Source organism: Pteropus vampyrus, unplaced genomic scaffold (assembly GCF_000151845.1).
Source record: "Pteropus vampyrus isolate Shadow unplaced genomic scaffold, Pvam_2.0 Scaffold1, whole genome shotgun sequence".
Taxonomy (NCBI): Eukaryota; Metazoa; Chordata; class Mammalia; order Chiroptera; family Pteropodidae; genus Pteropus; species Pteropus vampyrus.
Window position 1 is genome coordinate 32,021,538 of NW_011888782.1, and position 11,643 is coordinate 32,033,180.

General features: G+C 33.7%; 1 protein-coding gene across 1 annotated transcript; it reads right to left on the reverse strand.

The window, feature by feature from the left end:
* Positions 1-1,989: 1,989 nt before the first annotated feature.
* Positions 1,990-11,637, reverse strand: GTPBP8 (GTP binding protein 8 (putative)). The gene is made up of 5 exons (XM_023525597.1): positions 10,244-11,637; positions 7,977-8,107; positions 6,927-7,026; positions 5,130-5,248; positions 1,990-4,954 (listed from the first exon to the last, which is right to left on the reverse strand). Exons 2-5 carry the CDS (start codon positions 8,090-8,092, stop codon positions 4,621-4,623), a joined length of 669 nt encoding a protein of 222 aa, XP_023381365.1. The 5' UTR covers positions 8,093-8,107; positions 10,244-11,637; the 3' UTR covers positions 1,990-4,620.
* Positions 11,638-11,643: the final 6 nt, after the last annotated feature.

The following is an 11,643-nucleotide window of genomic DNA, read 5'->3' on the forward strand; positions in this document are numbered from 1 at the left end:
CTGAAGTGATCCTCTGCAAATTATACATACAACATTTAAAACAATGTTGACATTCTAGGTGTTTAACTCCAGTTGGCATAAAAAGTTTTGAGTCTTCAGCTAAACTAGGTGCCATTAGTCTTAAGATTTCCTGTTATATTCGCTATAAAGCATCTCAACAGATGGATTCCAGAATAGGTCACAGCACTGTGAAAAGAAAAGAAAAAATCATATTCATCCTTACTTTAGAGGTAGCATAGATCTGAATTCATCTAATTTAAAAGATTGTTTACAAAACTCTTGAGTTCCATGTATGAAACAAAGTCTTAATTTGTCCTACCTTTCCTCTCTTCCCCCAGCCTCTTGTGGTATTCTAAATCTGATGGTCCACATTATCTGTTCTATTTCCTTTATAATTCTAAAAATTTCACCATATCTACTATTTTGCTTTTTATTTCCTGGACTAAAAGTTGTTTTTGTTTGTTTGTATGGAGGTATAATTGGCATATATTAGTTTCAGGTGTACAACATGATGATTCAATATTTGTATATACTGCAAAATGATCATAATAAGTCTAGTTAATATCTGTCACCATAGTTACAAAGTTTTTTTCTTGTGATGAAGACTTTAAAGATCCACTCTCAGTAACTTTCAAATATGTAATACAGTATTATTAACTATAGTCACCATATTGTACATTACATCCTCGTGACTCAGAACTGGAAGTTTGTACCTTTTGACCTCCTTCAACTCTTTCTTCCCCCACTGCACCTCTGGTAACCACCAGTCTCCACGATATGAGCTTGGTTTTTTGTTATTTTAAATTCCACATGTAAGTGAGATCATACGGTATTTGTCTTTCTCGGACTTATTACCCCTAGTATAATGTCCTCAAGGTCCACCCATGTTGTTGCAAATGGCAGGATTTCATTCATTTTTGTGGCGGAATAGTATTCCATTTGTGTGTGTGTGTATCTCACATCATCTTTATCCATTTATCCATTGATAAGACATTTAGGTTGTTTCCATATCTTGGCTATTGAAAATAATGCTGCAGTGAACATGGGTGCATATATCTTTTTGAATTATTGTTTTCGTTTTCACTGCATAAATATCCAGAATGGAATTGCTGGATCAAATGGTAGTTCTATTTTTATGAGGAAATTTCACACTGTTTTCCTTAGAAGTTGCAACAATTTATATTCCCACCAACAGTACACAAGCGTTTTCTTTACATCTTTGTCAACATTTGTTAATTCTTGTCTTTTTAACAGCCATTCTAATAGCCATGAGGTAATATTTCATTGTGGTTTTGATTTGCATTTCCCTGATGATTAAGTGATCTTTTCATGTATCTATTAGCCATCTGAATGTCTTTTTTGGAAAAGTGTCCATTCAGTTCCTTTGCCCATTTTTTAAATTGGATTTGTTGTTATTGAGTTGTATGAGTTCTTTGTGTATTTTGGATATTAACCCGCTATCAGATATATGATTTGCAAATATTTTCTCCCATTTTAGTCAACGGCCTTTTCATTTCATTGATGATTTCCTTTGCTATGCAGAAACGTTTTAGTTTGATGTAGTCCCACTTGTTTATTTTTGCTTTTGTTGTCTTTGGTTTTGGAGTCAGATACAAAAATCATCACTAAGACCACTGACAAGGAGCTTACCACCTATGTTTTCTTCTAGGAGTTTTATAGTTTTGGGTCCTACCTTCAAATCTTTAATCCATTGTGAGCTAATTTTTGGGTATGGTATAATATAGTAGTTTAGTTTCATTCTTTTGCATGTGGCTGTCCAGTTTTCCTAACACTATTTATTGAAGAGACTGTCCTTTCCCTACTGTGTATATTCCTGACTCCTTTGTTGTAAATTAATTGACCATATATGCATGGGTTTATTTCTAGGCTCCTTATTCTGTTCTGTTGATCTTTGTGTCTGTTTTTTTATCCCAATACCATACTGTTTTGATTACTATAGCTTCCTAATATACTTTGAAATCAGGGAGTGTGATTGCCTCCAGTTTTGTTCTTTTTCAAGATTGCTTTGGCTATTGGGGGTCTTTTGTGGTTCCATACAAATTTTAGGATTATTCTATTTCTGTGAAAATGCTATTGGGATATCTTCTATGTTGCTTTCTATTTCACGGACTAAAAGTTTTTATCTCTTTATTTTTGTGACAGAGATTCAACTTGATTATTTAGACCTTTTTGGATGATTTTTTAAAATTATCATCACCATTACTGTCTATTATTATCTATCTGTCTTACTATATCCATCCATATCCATTCACCCATCAGCATAGAAGTAAACACATGGTTCCCCAGGATACATTGACTTTTATGGCTATACTATTATTATGGATGTAGGTATGGTGTATACCTGTATATAAAACAGATAAAATATTTTCTCCTATATTGCTAATTACCTTCCTGATAAAGTATAGCATTTTAGACTTTTTGACTAAAGCTGACTGCATGAGAAAGCCCATAATGATTCTTGGGTTATAACTGAAGTTATACAACATAAAGGAGAGTTAAAGTTGGATAATCCACACAATAACCATGACATCTTGAACTCATTTACAACATTTCTGTCAACTCATGATTTTATTTGGTTCTCAAGAGTCAGTTTTGTTTGCTTGGAATTTCACTACATAGAAAACCACTGAAGCAATTATACTGTACCTACTTAGCTATTTATTTCATACCATTTATCAAAACAGACTGATCCCAGCAGCAATCTTTAGGGCCCTTCACCGTTTATACTTTTCTCAGTTGGGACAGTTCAGATATGAAGGTTAATGCTGAACTTTTGCCTAAAGGCTTAAGGCCAAACCTCACTGGACCATGTCTACCCACATTTCCACCTTTCTCCTATCAAGATCATACGGGAAGAGAAGAAAATATGACTTATACTTATTCTGTGAATAGGCCAAACTCCATCTGGAGGGATGGAATGGGATTAAGTCATGCTAGTAAAAGCAGGAAGTATATACAACTACTTTCTGAATTGGGTTTTGAAAACTACAGAGTATAGCCTGCCAGTTTCCTATATGTGGTCACTGGTGTAGTGAACACTGATGTTCTAGAAAGTCAACAGGCTCCTATGTCTCAATTCTTAGACTTTGAGTGCTGTGTGGTTTCTATAGTGCCTTGGTCACCTCTGGTGAGTACAGTGGCAACAGTGACTCCATGCTAATACAGCAGAGAATGCTGGTATATCTAAAGACAAGAATGCCCCTAAAAAGTACTGGGAATCTGATAAGCTGGGTTTTTGGCCTGACCCTACCATTTACTGTCTGATCTTTGGCAAAGAAGGCAACTAACATTTATTATACGGCGAATGGGAGTACATCAGTCACAATACATTTTATTTTATCCTTCTAACAATCACATTTTTACTAGTGAGAAAACAGACTCAGAAAATCCAACAAGTTGCTTTAAAATCTATAGCCAAGAAGTAGAGGAACCATATAAAACCATAGCTGGTTCTAAAGCCCATGCTCTTTCTATCATAGCCAATACTTCTCTGCAACGCACTTCACTTCTTCAACTTGTAATTGTATCTATGAAATAGGGATGTTTACTGTGAGGATCAATTAAGTGTTTTGCATGATCTAGTGACATGACCTCCCCCAAGATCATCTGTTTTCAGATAGCTCTAGTTGTTCTTAATGTTAAGCCACACTCTAACTTGATTGGTCTGGTGGCATCCAGCTTACAGCAGTGTGGGACTATTGCTTGATCATTCCCTTGTTTTGAACACTATAATTCTCTTAATGTAGCTCGAGAAAACATTGTCAGTTTTTCCCTAGCCCCATTATACTATTAAATCAAACTCAGCTTATAGTCAACTAAAACTTAAAAAATTTTTTTTTTCAATAAAGGCTGCTGTTAAGGCATAATTTGCCCATCTTATGTTTGTGTTGCCTTTTTTGCTGAAGTCTCACTTCCTTATTAAGTAGTTAACAGAAACAGCTGTTTTTCTGTGACAATGCTCAGGGCTCTAAGAAGAATTAGGATTTCATTCCTGTTCCTAGGAGTTTCCATTGTACATATGCAACACATATGAACAAGATAAATGAACAGGATAAATACGAATGTAAGTGAAAGAAGAACATTTTGTAGGAATGAATAAAGAGGGATTTTGATAGCCATTTTATAATTACAAATAATTTAAATGTGATCTGAATTGGTAGGACCTAGAATGACTGCTTAGAGCAGCAGTCCCCAACCTTTATGGCACCAGGGACCAATGTTCCTATGAGAATCGAATGCCTGATGATCTGAGGTAGAGCTGAGGCGGTGATGCTAGCACTAGGGAAAAGCTTCAAATACAGATGATGCTTCGTTCGCTGGTGCTACTCACCTCCCGCTGTGTGGCCCAGTTGGTTCCTAACAGGCCACAGACTGGTTGTGGTTTGGGGGTTGGGGACCCCTGGCTTAGAGAATAATTTACTATACAATTGTTACTTGGTTTCATTGTTTTCTCGTAGCAACTACCATAGTGCCTCTCACAAAGAAGTTAGAGTGGGAAAAATCACAGGGGAGTGGCACTGTAACTCTGCAATAGTACAGGTCACTTACTGTGTGCCCAAGACATACACTGAAAATACAAACTCATGTTTCATCACTAAACTACACCCAATATCTCAAAAATTGCCAGCTCAGGAAATAATCATTCTGTCTCCTACCAGTGCTTAATTCTAACTTATATGACACTTTTTTTTTTTTTTTAATACATGGTCCTTCGAAAGGAATATTTTTATCCATCATAGCCTGAATGAGCTTTCTACCATAAAGATAAGTTGTTTTTCTTTGGAACTGAGAAAGGGATGATAGTATTTTTACTGTGGCTATTGTATAGCTAATTCTAAAAAGTAAAAAGTTTTCACTTCTGCTGTGGTCTAGTGTTGAGCTAAGCTTTGGTAGAAGGAGAATGAAGATACCTACAGGGAAGATCCAGCAAAATCTGCAGAAGGAAGAAAAAATGGAAGAAAAAAAAGTGGGGATGAGTTATACCAATAAATCATGGCTAAGTGTATAGTCTTCCAAACTCCTCTAATTTTAAGTGACACCTCAATTTAAGAAACACTAATTTAACACTAAAGGTTATTAGTATGTAGAGTTGTAAAAACGACTCTTACCTTACAGGAAACAACTGAGGAAAACATCCTTGCGTATTAGTGTCAATAAATTTCTGGATCTGAAGCACCTGTTTTAAAAGATGTCCCTTGGAAGATTTGTCAATTTTTGTTAATACCATCTACAAGAAAACAAATATTTCAGCATTAGAAATAAAGTATTTCTTAATACAAAGTTTTACACATTTTAGCTATAAATTTTCAATAACGACTAGGTGACATGTACAAGTTTCTTAAACACTCTGCACTTGTTTCCTCATTATAAAATAAAATAAATTCCTGCTAAAGGACCCTGGAGTCATATGTGCAACTGCCATAAGCCAAATGTTTCATATGATTACTATACACACTGTGGTCTAAGATATATAAGTGAGTATTAATAAATTGATCCATAAAAAATTGCCAACTTGTAATTTTTTGACCTACAGAATGGTTTCATCTATAATAATCTAAAGGAAAAATTAGAAATTAGGCTATTTGTAAGCTGTATCTACTATTACAAGCTTTATATAATTATATTCTAAGTAAGTCTAGAATTTACTAGCCTTTCTAGTAATTACTTTGAATAATTACTAATTTAAAGACAATCACATACTAGAAGAAGGTCAAAGCATGGATGATTACAAAATCAATTAAAAAGTAAAACCTTGATCTACCAGGTTTTCCTGGAAAATTTCTATAAAATTAAATTTCCTGACTGACTATTTAGGCTTTTCAGTTATAGAAAGTGTTAATGGTAGAAGAAAGAAGCAAAAAGTGGGTCGTTTCTAATGACCTGTGAATCCCTCAAATGGGAGTCCTTCCTCATAAAGGCGAACATGCTGATATTTAAAAGGAGACATAATTTCGTCTATCACAAGCTCTTTTTCAAAGAAGTAAGTAATATTTCTTTAAAGTTAAAATTGAGGAAAATATATAATTTCACAAACTGGTAATCCATGAGACCAAATCAGGAATACTATCAGTTAATAAAACCAGTCTGGCATTATTTAGGCTTTTTTTTTTTTTTTTTTTACTATGTAGACTATCAATCCGTTGGCTCCTTGTAACTGTAGGCAATCACTAATGCTTTACAGGGCTTTCAAAAAAGTTGCTGAGTAGTAACATGGTTTGATTTGCATTAAAATCCATGGTTAGATTTTAGTGGTTTTCTGACACTTTTTTGAAACTAAATTGTAGTCAATAAGTTCTCCACTTTTCCTTAGAAAGGAACTTTAAGAGTACTAATCTGGAAAACTCACAAAACAAAATAAATGTGGATACCAATATACTAATTTGTATTCTATTGCAGAGCAAATAACAAACAAAAACAAAAACAAAAACAAAAACACTGGTAAGATATTCCCAAAAGAAATTTTGTTTTAAGAATAGAAAAATCCTACTTGTGTGTACTTGAGCCTGCTATGTTCTTGTAATGGTTCTTAAATTCCAAATTAGTTTAGCAAATTTTTCAGTTACAGTTTTATTTACATACTGAAAAGTACTATCTAACAAGCTGCTGTTAAAGAGCTACTAACATGTTTTAAACAAATGTTTACATTGTTAGTAAAAAAGAAAGAATGAACGAACTTAAGAACTCTAAACAGCTTAAATCTGTTCTTTGACTAGAATTTTGAAAACTTAAAGCTGAGAGAAGGAAAAGTTTCACAGAACTTATTAATGATTGATAATCAAAGATTATTCAAAAGCTACTCCTTTATCTCTTGAGGAGGCAAGACTTGCTTATTTATTAAAAAGACTGACAGACTCACACAGAACTGGTATTTCTAACTGCAACCATGATTCAAAAGAAATACTCACCACATAAGGTAATGCAAATTCTTCACACATTTCTATGGCAATATTGTCTGCTTTTTGAATTCCAACAACACTATCCACTAACAAAAATGTTCTCATCAAACTATAAGAATGCAGAAATAAAGATTAATGGTAATATAAAACTAATTCATTTCTCTCACCCTCACTATGCTAATAAATTTTCCTTTGACCATTTTTTTAGTCAAAGTTAATTTCTTGAGGCTCTAAAGGAAATTCTCGGTTCACTAGGAAGTCCATCCTACAGTCCAAGTTAACTAAATTCACTAAATATTAATTTATTCAATAGCATGTATTGAACATGACACTATGCTTGGGATTGGATACAAAGATGAGTGAATCCCTTCCTCTGAGAGCTTGAACTCTAGTGGGAGAAAGAGATATGAACCCAATTAACTATGTTATCATAAAAATGTTTAAATTTTCAAATGTTACTTTAAAACTAACAGATAACACAAACCAGACATCATATTTGTATTTTCTTGTGTAAACATTTCCTCTTAGTTTCTATGTAAAGCTACAACAAGCGAGATGCTTGTAAACACTTTTTGACACTTCAAAGTTAACGTTAATTTTCTTACACATCATGCAATGCTTTAAACATACAACTGCCATCTGACTACCTATGGGAACAAAAAAAGGTGACATTTATAGAGGAAATGATGTCAGAAGTACTTTAAGACTTTACATAAGTTTATTTAAACCTGGTAAATACCACATTAACCAACAATTTTCATTTTCAAAATTAGCCGGCTAAGAGTTTGGTATAAGAATATAAATAAACTCTGCTCAAGTACTATTTACAGTCTCAATTCAGGAAAACAGTTACTTAAGATTAAGCTAACCAACAGGAAAAAACTAAGCATGCAGTACATACCTTGGTCCCAAATTTTGTGTTGCAAAATATTGAGAATAAAATGGATTTTCTAAAAGAAATCACTTGATAAAACTAAAATGATCATCATGTTTTTTCATTTAATGAAAATAAGCTTTTGGTTTAAATGTATAACTGTTATAAGAAAATTTTTTCCTTACTTCTTTCGTTCTTTTAGATAGGTCTCAACCATGTCAACAAAATCTTCAGGTGCTCTATAGCCATAACCTGGCATGTCCACCAATGTAAAATACTTTCCAACTTTAAAAAAATTCATCTTCTTTGTATGCCCCTGAAAAAAAGAAAAATGAAAGCTTCCTTAAAATATGTCCTTTATGTAGTTCATGACTCAAATATTTTCAATTCAATTAACACATATTTATTAACATGTATAAGTATTCTACACATAACCCCAGCTATGCTGATGATGATACAGGAAAAAAAGATGGAAGGGAAGCAACTGGAGATAAGCTTAGATGATACTACTTCTTCCCTCTAACTCATAATTTTAAGAGAATCTATATGACTTAAGAAGAACTTTAGATTCCATATTAGAAATATGTAGACAAAATATTTTGCAGTCTTTCCTATTTCATTAGCTCTCTTTCAGTGAAAAAAGTTACCCTGTTCTAAATGGTGTGACTGAACTAGTCAATGTTCTCTGATGAGTAATCTATCTCTCCTTTAAAGAAAAATAAATTATGACGCAGATAGCTTAAATTAAATGATTACTGTTAATCATATGTGTTTTCATAAAGCCTAAATGCAAAGTCGGATAGTTTATTATGCCTAGATTATTGCTTCCCTAAAATGAAGAAGTTTTGCATGTTCCATTAGGTGGATTTTAGTTCTTTCATTAAATCATTTTTTAAAAGCAGGTACAGCACTAATAAAATATCTGTGCAACCAAAAATGATGTACAGATAAGTGGTTTATTCACGGTTGTGTGTCTATGGACATTTATTAATCAGAAAAGGAAAGATTAAGATACTTTAAAAAGTCAATTGTTAAAGAGGGGCAGGAGACTAAGTAAAAAAGTATAAATGGTAGTTATAGTCATGGGGATGTAAAGTACAGCATAGGGAATATAGTCAATAATATGGTAATAACTCTGAATAGTGCCAGGTGGGTGCTAGTCAGGTGGATCACTTCGTAAATTATATAAATGTCTAACCACTATGCTGTACATCTGAAACTAATATAAAATAATACTGAACATCAACTGTAATTGAAAAATCAAAAAAGGGGCGGGGGAAATAAGGGGAATAAGAGGTTCAAATTTCCAGGTATAAAACAAATAAGTCATGGGGATGTGGTGTACAGCACAGGGAATACAGTGAATAATATTGTGATAGAGTTGTATGGTGCTGGAGTTATCATGGTGATCACTTCTTTAGGTATAAAATGCTGAATAACTATGGTGTACACCTGAAACTAATACAATATTGTACATTAGCTATATTTTAATAAATATCTTTAAAAAAATAAAAAGTCAACTGATTGGAACTTAGAACAAATGTTTTCAGAGGAAGATTTTATAAATAGTTCCTGTTAGCTATGTGTCTATCTATGGGAAAATAATTTTAGAATCACAGATCAGAAATGTCAAAAACACATTTCTTCCACTGTCCTCCCTACCTAAAAGTGAGAGTTTAACTAGGTTATTTGGTGAGGTAGGGAAGGAGTAAGGACCGAAGGGTTAACAAATGACAACAAACATCAGTGCTACTCTAGAGTCAGGGAATCAGCTATATAAAGGAGTGGGGGCCAAGAAAGTACTAGTGAAGCCTCATGGGTGAGTTCCAATGCAAGGAAAGGGGCAGTGGGTTGGTGGGAACGTTTTGCCACGGATAGATAATAAGGTGAGGGGAACTAAGGGTGAGTTCTGAAGAGAGGGTATCTTAGATACTGGTAGAGTTTGCATCATTGAGAAGGTAGTAGAGGAAATTAGAAAATAATAGAAAGCTACTACAGCAGACTGGCTGGGATAATAAGGACATTAATTTGGCCCAGGGTAAACTGGGGACTGCCTGATTGGTCTATATGCATGAGTTAGCAAGGTGTAAACGATTATAGGAGGGGAAAAAAAAAACACTTTAAAACTGTTTCCTCTGAAATCAATGTAGAACTAGATGATCATTCTCATAGAAGCAAATATAGAATTACAATAAAACAACTCTTTGGAAAATATTTGGACCAAAGAAGATTTCCTCAAGATACTGGCAAGACTACTAAAATAAATCCAGACATACTTCCTTTTCTTCAGAGAAATACACGAACATTAACGAAATGTTTTACTTTAGTACTTGTTTGAAAGAAATCACTTTTCTAAGAACTTAGCAATTATGATTTCTTGTATTTCCCAACATTTACTATTCATCTTAGTCAATTCAGGGATAGTTCAGAGAGATTTTAAAATTTAACATACCGGTTTTTTGGAGACTCTGACTTCAACCTCTGGAGCCAATGAAAATAAAGCCTTTATTAAAGAGGATTTTCCAACATTACTTCTGCCTATAAAACACACCTTATACAAGAAAAAAGATAACTGAGTACTAGTTTATATACACATATTTATTATATGAGGCATTAGCTGCAAAAATCTGTCAAACTATTCAGTCTTGCACAGCCATAAACAGTTGCTTATGTTTAGTCAAATCTCAAATTCTAACATACGCTACTATCTATTGAATGATATCAAAATGCCAGGTGCTGTTCTAAGCACTTAACATATATTTTATTTGCCTTTTTCAACATCCCTATGAGGTATATTATCTTCATTTTACAGATGATAAAAGGAGAGATAGAGAGAGGTTAACTAATTGGCCCCAAATTGTACAGTTAGAAAGTGAAGGAGTTGGAATTTGAACTCAGGATATCTATATCCAGAACCTATGCTTTTAATTACACTATGCTACTCAAGAACATCTGCAACATTTACAAAGCTTTCCATATCTACAAAGCTTTTAGAAGATAAAAACCAGAAGCGTTCCAACGAAACTGGCTCTAAAGTACAGGTTTGGAACCACATTTCCTAACAAACTTTCAGAGTATACCTAACACTATTTTAATTAAGAAGTTATTCCTTTCTCTTGACCTCTCTTCCAATTAAGCTTTTCTCCTTTAGTTCTCTATAATGTAGGAAGCAACAAAATATTTCTGATACTAAACATTAATATCCATGGCTCTGCTTTTTAACATGGTATTGAAGGGGGTTCTAAATGAGGGTGATACCGCCCCCTGGGGGCGTGTTTTGGAAATGTGTAAGGGCACTTTATGATTATATGGCATTTAGTGGGCAGGGGTCAGGGATGCTATATATTGTGCAAAACCATGGTCCTTCAAAATGAATTGATCTAAATCTTGCATAAATTTCAAATGTTCTGCCAGATTAAATCCAAAAATAATATGTAGATAATAAAACTGAATTTTAAAAAATGAATTACACAAAAAATCCAGTAATTTAGAAGCGTGAATCAAAAAGCAATGCTATCTCAAAATTATTAAATGATTCATATGCTCTTAAGTTATTATAGCAGTTCTATTTATTAGAAGAAAAGTTTTAGTGCAGTTGTGCAGATACTGCAAATACATCAGCTCCTTGAATAACACTGTTACATTCAACTTCATTTTGCTATAACCTTGATGAGGAAAAAGAATCAATTCCCAGCCGGGGCCACTGTCTATGTGGAGTTTGCATGTTTTCCCCATTTCTGTGTAGGTTTTCTCCCGGTACTTCAGTGTCCTTCCACATCCTAAAGATGTGCAGGACTGGCATGGCTACATTGTCCCACTATGAGGGAATGTAGGTGTGGGTGGGCCCTGCAA

Excerpts from the sequence above, each read along its gene's own strand:
- GTPBP8 (XM_023525597.1), bottom strand. The coding sequence starts at position 8,092 with ATGAATTTTTTTAAAGTTGGAAAGTATTTTACATTGGTGGACATGCCA. Across the intron at positions 7,027-7,976 it reads TATCTAAAAGAACGAAAGAA|TTTGATGAGAACATTTTTGT; the intron begins GTAAGGAAAAAA and ends GCATTCTTATAG. Across the intron at positions 5,249-6,926 it reads AATTTGCATTACCTTATGTG|ATGGTATTAACAAAAATTGA; the intron begins GTGAGTATTTCT and ends GTTTTCTTGTAG.